Source organism: Myotis daubentonii, chromosome 16 (genome assembly GCF_963259705.1).
Source record: "Myotis daubentonii chromosome 16, mMyoDau2.1, whole genome shotgun sequence".
Classification (NCBI taxonomy): domain Eukaryota; kingdom Metazoa; phylum Chordata; class Mammalia; order Chiroptera; family Vespertilionidae; genus Myotis; species Myotis daubentonii.
The window spans coordinates 41,297,771-41,310,815 of record NC_081855.1 but is presented as its reverse complement, the minus strand read 5'-3'; the positions used below and the strand labels follow the sequence as shown (position 1 = coordinate 41,310,815).

The following is a 13,045-nucleotide window of genomic DNA, read 5'->3' as shown; positions in this document are numbered from 1 at the left end:
GCAGCCGAGGCTGAGACCCCCTCACTGATGAATACGATCAGAGAGAGAGGCATGAGATGCAGCACAGGCCCCTCCCAGGGGGTCATGAATTGGGTATAGATGTACCTGGACCCTGGCACAGCCCTCAGAGTGGCCAGGCCAGGCCTGGACACCAAGGCCCTAGAGCAGTCACCGGCCAGGAGCAGCCTCATCCATTTACCTCAATATACCGAACACACATCAGACATTTCCATGTGTGTCGTGACGTGTTAAAGGTTTGAAAGACAGAGGTTTGTGGGGCCCAGGACTTCCCTTTTCTTTAACACCTGCCATTTGCCATATTATAGAGCATAGACAGCGTGCAGACCCTACCACGGCTCACAGCAGGGTGGGGACAGGGTGGGGTGAGGGCTGTGCCCAGGACTGGACACATGAGGAGGGCGCTCTCACTGGCAGGGTCCTGTGAGTGCATCTTAGGTGCCTTGTTCACCCAGCCCTGTCTCAGCCGTTTGGTCTTGACGTGGAAGATACGTAGATAAACTAGTCCACGAATGCAGGTTAGCAGATGGCATCATCAGAATCTAAAAGGTGCCAATGGAGCAGAACCAGTGGCAGTTCTTAGGGAAACGTCCTTTGGGGTTTGCTGTGTCTGTTGGGGAAACCTATATTGTTTGCCCTTTTCCCCTAATAGCAGAGAAGGTATTGTCTTGAGCTGCTGGCACCCTCTCCATGACCTGATGCGATGGAATGTACCCTGCAGGCTTTACAAAGCAAATTCTGGTCCTTAGAGAAGAAATCAGTTGGGTTTATTGAATGAACAAAGGTCCCAGCCCCGAGCTTCGTCCCAGAAGCATGGTTAACTCACCCTTGTCCCCTCACAGTTGTGAAGCCCAGTGGGGTCCACCTCAAGCTGGTTCTGAGGTTCTCAGACTTCGGGAAGGCCATGTTCAAACCCATGAGGTAAGTGGTGCCTTCCTCACCTCCATACCCAGCCTTGGCAGCTCTGCGGGGTGTTGACCCAAAATTAGTAAAAGTGGCCTAAGGTCTTCAAGCCAGTCACCTGTAGACTGTCCTTTGGGCAATCTGCCCACGCACTGAACTGTTTTTGGTGATACTTTAAAAAAAGAGGTAGACCTTATCAGGTCATTGCTAGCATCTGTGCTACACACATTTCATGATTGTCTTTGGGTCATCAATAACCTTATGAGCCAAGAACTGTTCAAGTGCCCACTTTACAGATGACAACACTGAGGCTTGGAGAAGCCAGCTTGCCCCAACCTCCCAGCTGTAGACAGTGGAGCCAGGATTCAAACCCAGGCAGCTGGATTGTTAACACTCTACCACTGTCATTCACACCCACTTGTTTCCAGGGCTAGGACTCTCAAAAACGGTTATAGAACTCCACACAATACTTGTTTTGACTGAAAAACTAGGCCATGAAAAAGGCTACTGTGAAGTCAGTATATTCTTAAATCAGTTTCACTTCATTTACAAGGCAAACACTGCCTTTAAGATTTTGCAGAATGTGGGCGAGATACGTACCGTCTAGAGCTTGGTGTACCTACAGATTCCTGGCCCCCGGGGTCTGCAGCCCACAGGCTGGGACTCCTGAAGTTTATGGCCCCTCCCCCCCCCGGAGGTGACCTGTACAGGAGACAGTGGCCCCAGGAGGGAACCCAGTAGAGGGATTTAGGTTCCAAACGTCCAGTCAGTTGAGAGGCCCATGGAGTGAGTGGCTCAGTAGACGAGCCTGGGGCAGGGCCTCCTGGCAGGAGCACTGACTACAGACTCTTGGTTCTAGTCCCCGCACTGCCTTGACAAACGCACCCTTAAAGGAGGGGTTTGCAGTAGATCGGCTCCTGGGAATCTCTTGGGGAGCCTTGAAACAACATCCTGGTGCCCGAGTCCAGTGGGATGGTTCCGGAGCTCCCCGGGGACCCCGAGGCCCAGAGAACCTGAGAACCGCGCTAAGGCAATCCCTGTGCATACACGAAAAGCGAAAGGCCTTTTTCCGTTCCCTGTGGTCATGCTTATCAGCTGTCTCCTCCGGCGCCCCGCGTCCAGGGCATGATTCCTCCCTTCTTTTCAGACAGCAGCGAGAGGAAGAGACGCCCGCCGACTTCTTCTACTTCATTGACTTCCAGAGACACAATGCCGAGATTGCAGCTTTCCACCTGGACAGGTAGGGTCTGGCCCTGCGGAGCTGGCATTGATGGCAGGGGCCAAGCTCAAGAGGGGGCGCTGGGCAGACATGCAGGGGGGACCTCCCTGGAATGTCTTCCTTCCATGATGCCTTTGGACCCAGCATGTCCCACCCAGCCCCCTGGGTTGACAAACACAAAGATGGTGCAGATAACAGAAATAACTACTTAGAAAACTAACCCTGCCAGGCGGGTCATGCTGCCATCTTGGGCATGACGTTGCCCTTTGCTCTAGTTTCCAGATCTGAAAATGAAAATACACCACCCCCATTTATCCAAGCAGCCTGAGGTAGTGATTTTAAGAGGTGAAAACAAGTTCCTGAACTCCCGGCTCCTATTTGCCCAGTCCCTGTGACTCACGCACAGTGTGGTCTGCGCACTGGCAAGCCAGTCACCGCCCGGGAGCTTTTCAGAAATTCAGAATCTCAGCCTGGACCACTGAATCAGAGCCTGCACAGGGACAAGGTCCCAGGCGACTCATACACATGTGGACATATGAGCTCTGACCTAGAACACAGCTTGGATCGGGGAGGGTTAGCCCAGGAGACTTGATGGAATGAGGGTCCCTCTTCCGCCCTTTCTCCCACACCTTCTGAAGTAGGGTTGCCCTGGGCACTGTCAGCTCAGCACTGCAGAGACCCCCGCGGGTGGGTGTGGTTGGGAATGCCAGTCCACTTCTAACAGGCGACCATCTGACTCCCCAACCATCGCTCCCATCTGAACAGGGCTCCCTCCCCTCTTTCAGGATCCTGGACTTCCGACGGGTGCCACCAACAGTGGGGAGGCTAGTCAATGTCACCAAGGAAATCCTAGAGGTCACCAAGAATGAAATCCTGCAGAGCGTTTTCTTTATCTCTCCAGGTAGAGTCCTGGCCAAAGCCATCGTCTAAGGACACGGTAGGCCAGCATGGCCACCAGTACGTTCAGCAGTGGCCTGTCCAGCCGGTAGCCATGGCCATTACTGGGATGGGTGTATGCCGCCATCCCACACTCCCTCCTTGGTCTGCCCAAGCTTCACAAGAGGAACTGGGGGTGGGAAAAAGTCAAACCTGAGATGCTAACTAGCCTGGGCGGGCACCCAACTACAGTGGGCCTCCCTGGAATCAGGAGTTATCCAGACAAGGAACACTCTACTCCTGTGGACAGGATGCAGTTTACTGGCACCCACCATCTGGAAAAGGCAGTATTTCCTCCTGCCGCCTTTCCCCCAGCTATGAGTTCAGGGGTTCCCTTTCCTCCCATGGGTCTCTGGGGACAGGAAGATGGTCTGCCTCCCTAACACTTCTCTTACTCCTCCTCTCTCCCCATCCTCCAGCCAGTAACATGTGCTTCTTCGCCAAGTGTCCATACATGTGCAAGACCGAGTACGCCGTCTGTGGCAACCCCCACCTGCTAGAGGGCTCTCTCTCCGCGTTCCTGCCGTCCCTCAACCTGGCCCCCAGGCTGTCTGTGCCCAACCCCTGGATCCGCTCCTACTCGCTGGCCGGAAAAGAGGAGTGAGTTGGGCCCCCGGCCATGCACACTAGCCCCTGAGAGTGACCACAATCCCACAGGAAGGACTTACAGCTAGCCTGGCTTTTGGACCCCTAAAGGCTACCTCAGCCTTCGTCTCACCTTATAGATCCTGGGACCAGCTGGCCGGAGTCCATTCTCTCCCTTAGTTCATTTATTCAGTTACAAAGAGACTACTGTCTACCCACCTTTAGGCGCTAGGGGATACGGGAATGAAAGACACAGGCTCCCCGTCAAGAAGCTCCGCTGTCTAGCTGGGAGGTTATAGAAATAGCCAGATTCTGAAAACACAGTGCAACACCCGCTGTACACAGAGCAGCACACGAGGAGCCCGCATGAGACACGCCTGGTCTGCCCGTGAAGCCAAGGACCCATCGTGTATCCCTGGGGCTCAGCACATGCCCTAGCACATAGTAGGCACTCGGTTCATATGAGCGGACTGAATGAACAGGGGCTGAGGAATGTCTGAGAGGAGCTGCAGAAGCAGCAGGGAGGGACGCGGAGCCAGGCGTTCCCCTGCTGCCCGCATCTCCCCCTGGCACACGGTGCCCTAGCCATCAGTACAGCGTCCAGCACAGCACATGCTCAGACATGTCCTGAAAGGACCCAGAACCTTCTCACCACATGGAATCTGCGCCTCCCATGTCTTTGCTTAGCGCCCACCTGAATGTACCCAGCTACCAAGTGTGCATACAGGATTAGGGAGGCAGGGGTTTGAGGGGTGGGGAGGTGTGAGGAGGGCCCCCAACACCTTGCCATCTTGGCTTTTCCAGCCCCAGGACTGGTTCTCCCCCTCAGGTGGGAGGTCAATCCTCTGTACTGTGACACAGTGAAGCAGATTTACCCGTACAACAGCAGCGACCGGTTGCTCAACGTTATCGACATGGCCATCTTCGACTTCCTGATCGGTAGGTACCCCCCCCCCCCGCCCCCCAGCCCCAGGGCTCCTAGCACAGGGTTCTGCTGCTGGTCCGGGATTGTCCCCGACCTTGGGCACCAGTTACAGCCTGGACCACGAAGCCTGAATAACCCCACACCGCTCAGGGCCTCAGAAGTTAGAATGTTCCCCTCCTCAAAGGGGGTGCCACTCCAAAGGCAGGGGTATCAGCCTACAAGCCAGGCCCAAGCGGGCCTCAGGTTTGAAGTCACTGACCCCTTTGACCAAGGGAGGCGAAACCAGGGAGGAAAGGAGGGTGCACACTGAACAGGTAGCAGGGGGAAGGCCTCGGTCTCCCACCTGGAATGGTTAGGAAGAGTTGTTAGGAAGGCGGCCAGTACACACACACACACACACACACACACACACACACACACACAGACCTGAAGGCCTACAGAACCTGCCCGGCTCGCTCACACCCTTGGGGAAGTCGGCCTGTGTCTGCTTTCCCAATGGGCCTCCGTGAGGAGCTCAGGTGAGGAAGGAAAGCCAACATGGGTGCAGAGTACTCGAGTCCCAGGCCCAAGGGCTTGAAGAACAACAGTGAAAGCCTTAGATTTGCAAAGTGCACACTAGGGGGTGTTGGCTTGTTTAGTTTCCTTCTCCCTCGGCAACGTCCCTAATCACTGGGGGAAATGACAGTGTGGCCCTGGGTTCAGGCTCTTGTTTGAACTGCCCTCCGACTCCTCAGCCTATGGTCCCTTGCTCCAATGCCTCCCTCCTCTACAGGAAATATGGACCGTCACCATTATGAGATGTTCACCAAATTTGGGGATGATGGGTTCCTTATTCACCTGGACAATGCCAGAGGGTAAGTGTCACCCATTCCTCCCGCCCAGCTGCAGCCCTTGCAGCTGCTGAGGGGCTCTATGGTCGCCTTGCTTCTCCTCTACCCTGAGAGCGCTCGCGAAACAGATGGGAGCTTTGCATAGGGTTTTACTTGAGGGCTCACTCCCGGAGGCGGAGCACGTGGCTCATGCTCGGTGTCTGGCCCTCAGTAGTTGGTGAATAGATGAATGACTGCTTAGGTTTAACATTTTTGGACATCTGGACAAAGGCTTTTGTGAGCTGATTGAGGACAGGGGCTGGAGGGGCAGCTGCCATGAGCCCTGGCACTTTACCCTAAGCTGTGCTTTCAAAAGGAAGGCTGAGGCAGAGAAGAGAGAAAAAACAGTGAGGAGGGAGGTCTGCTTGCCACTCACGAAATGCTGGTTCTCCTCCTAGGTTTGGGCGACACTCCCATGACGAAATCTCCATCCTCTCGCCTCTCTCCCAGTGCTGCAGGTGAGCTTTCAGTTCAAGGGCACCATTGCGGCACTTTATCCTGCTCGCAACCGCGTGCTGAGGCTCTTTCTGCTTCCATTGGTCTGGACGTGGGTGGGTGGAATGACAGGAATTACCAGTATCTCCAGAGCTTTCATCTTTCAGCATGGAATGAATTAGGACTTTTTTTTTTAAACCTTTCACTCACTAACTTTAATATTCAGCCCACTTTGGCAGAGCCTGTCTTTGATATGAGTAATCAGACTTCTGCTTCGCCTAGCACTCATAGAAGCTCATAAATATTGCTACTTGACCACCATCTGAGTAAAACGCTGTCAGATGGAAAGGAAGCATGGCCTTCGCCTGGCCACCGTTTCTCTGGAGCATCTCCAACTACTTCTGGTCCTGGTCTCAGTAGGCTTGTGAAGTGTCCAGCCGCTCAGCTGCAGTTAGAGCTCATCAGAACGATAGGACTCCCACATAGCAAAACCATCTCATTCCTTTCCAGCTGAAAAACGCAGAAGGAAGCCGGAATTTTCTTTATAGGTTTAGATGTGCTCCCCTCCCTGCCTCCCTTCCTGAATAGGGCAAGCAGTTTATGACAAAAGTTGGACAATTAGGCTGCATCTGAGTCCAAGTCAGATTTCCACATGAAAAGAAATCAGAATTCTAAAGTCAAGGTCAGTTCCACCTACCCCATTTTCACCCCTCGGATTAAAGAATCTCACATCAAGAAGTAAAGTTGCCAAGAAACAACTTGGAGGCCAAGTAAAGTTGCCAAGAAACAACCTAGAGCTCCTGAGATGCCCAACTTCACCATTTCACGACTAGAAACCTCTCGCAGCTTTAAATCTCTTCTGATTCTCTTAGCAACGTCAGATGTGTAAGGTCCAGCATCGCATTACAATTATCCTATCTAATAAAAGAGAAACATGGTAATTGGCGTATGACCGCTACCCTTCCCATTGGCTAATCAGGGCAATATGCAAATTAACTGTCAGCCAAGATGGCAGCCGGCAGCCAGGCAGCTTGAAACTAACATGAGGCTTGCTTGCTTCAGTGACGGAGGACTCCAACGTTCCCCGCCTGCGCCTGCCGCTGCAGGCCTCTGAGCTGCAAGCAACTATGTAACAAACATAGAAGCTAAACAAAACCCCAGAACCCTGCCAGGCTTCAGCCAGCAGGATCGCAACATTGTAAGCAAAGGCCAGAAACCTACTTTCAGCAGTGGAGGCCTAAGAGCTGGAGCCAAGCCTCAAAGCTAAAGCTGGCCCAGAATAAAAAAGAAAAAAAAAGAAAAAAAGGAGCAGTTAGGAGCTTCAGTCACCCCCAGCCTGAAAACAGCCCTGAAAACAGCACCTCTAGCCCCTCACCCAGACTGGCCAGGCACCCCAGTGGGGACCCCCACCCTGATCCAGGACACCCTTCAGGGCAAACCAGCCAGCACCCACCCGTGCACCAGGCCTCTACCCTATATAGTAAAAGGGTGATATGCCTCCCAGCACCGGGATCAGCGGAGCCGCGAGGCCTCCCGGCACCGGGATCGTGACAGGGGGCAGTGCCCAAACCCCCTGATCGCCCCGGGGCTCTGTGTGTGATGGGGGGGGGGGGGCACAACTACCCTATCCACCCTGCTCTGTTCGTGACGGGAAGGCGCCCCAACCCCCTGATCAGCCCTGCTCTGTGCCTGATAGGGGGGAGCTCCCCAACCCCCTGATCGCCCTGCAGCTCTGTGTGTGACAGGGTAGAGCCATAACCTCCCCATTGGCCCTGCCCTGAGTGTGAGAGTGGCGGCGCCCCAACCCCCTGATGGGCCCTGCTCTGTGCGTGACGGGGTGGCGCCGCAACCTCCCCATTGACCCTGCCTTGAGCGTGATAGGGGACGGTGCCCCAACCCCCCAATCGGCCCTACCCTGAGCATGACTGAGGGTGGCATCACAACCTCCCGATCGCCCTGCTCTGTGCATGACAGGGGGCGGCGCCCCAACTCCCCAATCAGCCCTGCTCTGAGCCCGACCAGGGGCTGCACCTAGGGATTGGGCCTGCCCTCTGCCACCCGGGAGCAGGCCTAAGCCAGCAGGTTGTTATCTCCCGAGGGGTCCCAGACTGTAAGAGGGCACAGGCCCGGCTGAGCGACCCCCCTCCCCCCAGAGTGCACAAATTTTTGTGCACCGGGCTTCTAGTTACAGTATAAACAGCTCAGCAGGCCTTTGACCAAAAGGCAATTGGAAAGGGCTGCGAAATACTGGGTCATCTTTTATTCACTCCCTTTTTATCTGATTTTCACTTAAATGTGCTTAAGATATCGGGGGAGAGGCTCACAACAGTAGTTTTTTTGTGGGGAAAGTCAGTTCAGGATGAGTTCTTTTCTTTACACTTATGTTCCTATGACTGTGTCCTTCCAGGATAAAAAAGAAAACACTCTTGCACCTGCAGCTGCTGGCCCAAGCTGACTACAGGCTCAGTGACGTGATGCGGGAGTCACTGCTGGAGGACCAGCTCAGCCCCATCCTCACAGAGCCCCACCTCCTCGCCCTGGACCGGAGGCTCCAGGTCATCCTAAGGACCGTGGAGGGGTGCATAGCGGCCCACGGAGAGCAGAGTGTCGTAGCCAGTGGCCCAGCAGAACAGGCAGCCCCAGACTCTGGCCAGGCTAACCTGACAAGGTAGGGGCTGGACGAGCCCAACTGCAGAAACGACACCTGCAGCCACGGTGGACTCGAGTGTGGACCTCTGCGTCCTCACGTGCCCTGGCCCAAGCTGGAGGCCCTGGGTTGTGAGCTCAGGGAGCAGGTAGGGCATTGGGACGGTCCTCAAAGAGCCGAAGTGGGACCCTGGCCTGCCTTCCTGGTGCATTGTTTCTCGAGTGGACTGACTGCCCTGGCTCCGCAGACCACCACCTGAGCCCACTGGGAAATCTGGATGAATCCAAGGTCAGACTTGAAGGGTATGGAAGCCTTAATCCCAGAAGAGAGTATTGTTACAAATTAAATAAAAGGACATCAAGTGGACACCTAACTGACCTCCAGATCCTTATTGTATCTACGAGGGTAACTCCTAATCCAGACAAAACATCTGACTTATCACAAGCAAACAAAAATATCTAAAACTATCACATAGGTTCCAAGTAGACCTCACACTTTCTCCTTATAGTCCATCACTGTGGCTCAACCCGAGGACGAGAATCACTACTGACCGGTCCTCTGAAGTAATTTCTATGAAATGGCATTACAAGAGGTAAAAATAACAGGGATTTGCTCAGAATACCAGGAAAGGGATGTTTCAATCTAAGACTATTTAAGTATCAACTGAAATAACACAAGTATGACAAACTAGCATCCAACACAGGAGGGATTTTAGTGAAGGGACACGGGTGGTCTTGAAGGCGGGACAGCATAGGAGTGGGCCCAGCCGGTTCACAAGCTGGACTGAGGCTGGAGAAAGCCAGGGCCTAGCACAGCTCACCAACCAGTCTTCCAAGATCCAGAAGCTGCCCCCGCCTGCCCCCAAGAGCAGCAGGGGCCACTGGAGAGCTCTGGCATGCTAGATGCCCTTCTCGGCTACTTTCTCATAAAGGAGTCAATCTGAAGTTTATTTCCCAAACCTCCCTCAAAAGTGGGTACTTTGAGGATTCCCTGTCTCTTCTACCTTCTCCCTCCTGACTTGCTGACGCCTGAAACACCTGTGTTAAGAGGCTGTTTCTTAGTCCATAATTCATGACTGAAAACACAAATGAGAGGAAAGTATTCATACTATAGAGTAGCCAGTTAGTCAACAAGTAAAAACTCCTGGTTCTATCAGGTCAACTCACAGATAAACATCGGAAGAGCTCAAATACAGCACAAGTGTGTGTGTGTGTGGGAGGGTGTGGGTAGAAAAAAGTTACTAAAGGTACAAGGTCAAGACTAAAAAAGTCATCCAAGACTTCTGCAATGTGTCCAGACAGCCCCAATAAGGCACATGGCAAGGAATTTCTGCCCCACCCTGCTGCCCCACAGCACACTGCCCTGAACCTGGTCTCCATCACTCCCATTCGCTGAGCTCTTACCGTGTGAGAATGAACAGTTTCCAATCCTCCCGAACATAGACAGAAGCCCCTGCTTCCAATGCACAGCAAAGAAAAATTATGCTGAGATTAACAAAAATCACACAACTCCATGATTTAAGTCTCAATTTCCAAAGTGCTCTTTCCACTGTAATACAGAAGCTCAAGAATCTCGCCCAGTTTATGAAGCTGCATTTCTTTACTTAAAAACAACTCTTTATTAGAGGAACCTTAACTTAAAGCAGAGACTTCCATAGCCCAGGGATTCCCACTTCATGAACTGTTTGCCTACTTCAGGCCGGTAATTCCCTTTGGAGGAGGGACTGGGTAATTAACGCAGAAGGGAGAGAAATGTTCAGGCAAAGACCTTGCCAGAGCAGCCCAGTGGCCTGGATTCCAAATGGCAGCGCCTCAGAAGGTAAGCTGCAGCTCCACCTCAGCCTTTCCAGGACGATGCATGGGTCCCAGTGGCCTACAGCACAAACTCAGGTGTACTTTACAGAGAGAACGGAATTTGACCGCAGTGTGTAGAATACCCAGACCCCTAACTATCCCCTTATCTTAAACGTTCCATTGTGTTTGTACTAATAACCAAACCAAGACTCTACCGTTTGTCAAAAACAATAGAAAACAAGACTCTTTTCTTAGAACTTTCAAGTTCCTGTAACATATTCATTTTGGACCATTGTTCAGCTTCCTGTGACACAAAATCCCCCCATCTCTAGGTAAAAAGTTGTTCTCATTACTGCTGACAGCAAACTAAAACGTGAAAGGGAATTCTACAGCACATGACTTGTCAGAGAAAAGGCGTTTAGAGGACATTTGAGTTTGAAGATTGTAAAAAGTACAGCTGATTCTCTTATTCGGGACAGTTTAATGGTCTACAGAGTCAGCACAGGCACTAAATTAATGGACACTGGACCGTTTGCTCCTAGAGGAAATGAGGGTTTAGGTTTCCGTGAGTGTCTGGTTATTCTGTCAATCAATCAATACATAATCCTGCTTTACGTGTTAAGTGTGTTAAAGAAACCTTATAGTACTGTTGATTCATTAACACGGAACTTGTGGCAAACAGCACTGTATGTAACTCATGCCTGAAAGAAGCTTACTTAATATACTTATTTTATTCATAAGGCACACCACACATCCTTGCACTTAGGAATGCTGGCTAGCACTACATTCGGGGGCCATTTTAAACAGCGAAATCACCAATAGAAAGCACAAAAATGCAAAAAAAGTGGCACTAAATACCGAAGAGCATGAAAAAGACATCTGATAATAGTATGATGGCAATGAAAAGCAGAGCGTCGCCTTGTTCCTCCTAGGCGCATGCAGGGAGACTCGCTCTTCGCCGCGTGTGCCTGGAAATAACTGAAGGGCTGCAAGTATTGATTTGGGGGTTACAAATAAATTTTAGCAGGTAGGCAAATACACAAAATTCACAAGCACAGTATCTGTGAATGAGAATCAACTGTAACTCACTTTGAGATTAACAAAGATGCCAAAAAAGCTCTCCATCTAGTGGTGACTTTAAAATCACAAAACTGCTGAAACCGGTTTGGCTCAGTGGATAGAGCGTCAGCCTGCGGACTGAAGGGTCCCAGGTTCGATTCAGGTCAAGGGCATGTACCTGGGTTGCGGGCACATCCCCAGTGGGAGATGTGCAGGAGGCAGCTGATCGATGTTTCTAACTTTCTATCTCTCCCCCTTCCTCTCTGTAAAAAAAACAAAATATCTATTTTTAAAAAATAAAAAATAAAATCACAAAACTATCAAGCTAAATTGGCAGGACTTGCACAAAATAAAGACTTATATTCAATAGCGGTTGTGGTACAGTGGCAACAGAATAGAGTTGAGTCACAGCTCTGAACTTATGTCGGTAAGCACATTCGAACTCCACAGGTACACAACAATACTGATTTCCATGTAAAATTTCCATAGAGTAATAAGAGATTTATGATGCCCCCTTTTAAATTCTCCTATTTACAGCCTTTACTGATAACTATTATGATAGCTACCTTGGGGGACATATTAAATGGTGACCTAGCCATTGCTTCTCAAGGTTATTTTACAAAAAGGGATCAGCTATTAATTTGTGGCTGGAGATGCAGCAGTATTAAGAAAACCGACATCATGCTACTTCAATTTTAAAATGTTGGTATTTGAGTCATTAAAAAGAAAAACCAATTCTATATCAGCCAATGTTTTAGAGGAGAATTAAACTAGTACAGTCAACCTAGAAACATTAAAAAATATACATATATACCTATACCTATACCTCCCTCTCTCTCTCTCTCTCTCTCTCTATATATATATATATATATATATGTTTTAAGCCCAGCCAGTGTGGTTCAGTGGTTGAGCATTGACCTATGAGCCAGGAGGTTGAGGTTCGATTCCCAGTCAAGGCACATGCCCCGGTTGTGGGCTCGATCCCCAGTGTGGGGCCTGCAGCAGGCAGCTGATCAGTGATTTTCTCATTACTGATGTTTCTGTCTCTCTTTCCCTCTCTCTTCCTCTACGAAATCAATAAAAATATATTTAAATGTTTGTTTTTACTGATTTTAGAGAGGGAGAGAGAGAAACATCAAAGTGCAAGAGAAATATTGATCAGCTGCCTCCTGCACTCCCTTCACGGGGACAGAACCCCAGCATGTGCCCAGATAGGAAATCAAACCAGACCTTTTGGCATATGGGAGGACACTCAACTGAGCCACCCTGGCCAGGGCAACCTAAGGAACATGTTTAGCTGTACTCTGTTGTAACTCTAAAGGTTCCACTCCAGTAAGCTGATGGAAGGGATTACTGAATTTGGAGATGATTCAAGGCAGTTCTAATTAAAGGATGATCTAAAATACAACACATCTCCAACTCATCGGACATAAAGAAATTAATAACAATATACTGAGTACAACCTAATTAAGTCACTCCTCATAAACAAAACTTTATATATGCAAAATATATAAACAGACCTCAATATCTAAGTGGCTATTAAATTTAACCAAGGTGAGTATGCTGACCAGAAATAATGTTTCCCTGTTAAGTCTGGGCAAGTTCCAAAGCCAGAGAACCAGTCTTCAATGAAAAGGAAATGTCCCGCTTCTGATT

The 13,045-nt window shown here is 50.6% G+C and overlaps 1 protein-coding gene across 4 annotated transcripts in view; it reads left to right on the top strand.

The window, feature by feature from the left end:
* The window catches only part of FAM20A (FAM20A golgi associated secretory pathway pseudokinase), a 33,446-nt gene extending 24,536 nt beyond the window's left edge, over positions 1–8,910 (top strand). For 2 of the 4 annotated variants that reach the window (XM_059670116.1, XM_059670115.1), the window contains 8 exons: positions 861–939; positions 2,069–2,161; positions 2,926–3,041; positions 3,496–3,676; positions 4,491–4,600; positions 5,359–5,440; positions 5,854–5,913; positions 8,298–8,910. In XM_059670116.1, coding sequence (XP_059526099.1) covers positions 861–939; positions 2,069–2,161; positions 2,926–3,041; positions 3,496–3,676; positions 4,491–4,600; positions 5,359–5,440; positions 5,854–5,913; positions 8,298–8,562 — 986 coding nt within the window. In that variant the 3' untranslated portion in view covers positions 8,563–8,910. The remainder of the gene's footprint in view (positions 1–860; positions 940–2,068; positions 2,162–2,925; positions 3,042–3,495; positions 3,677–4,490; positions 4,601–5,358; positions 5,441–5,853; positions 5,914–8,297) is intronic. The other 2 variants (XM_059670119.1, XM_059670117.1) reach the window with 1 other exon arrangement.
* Positions 8,911–13,045: the final 4,135 nt, after the last annotated feature.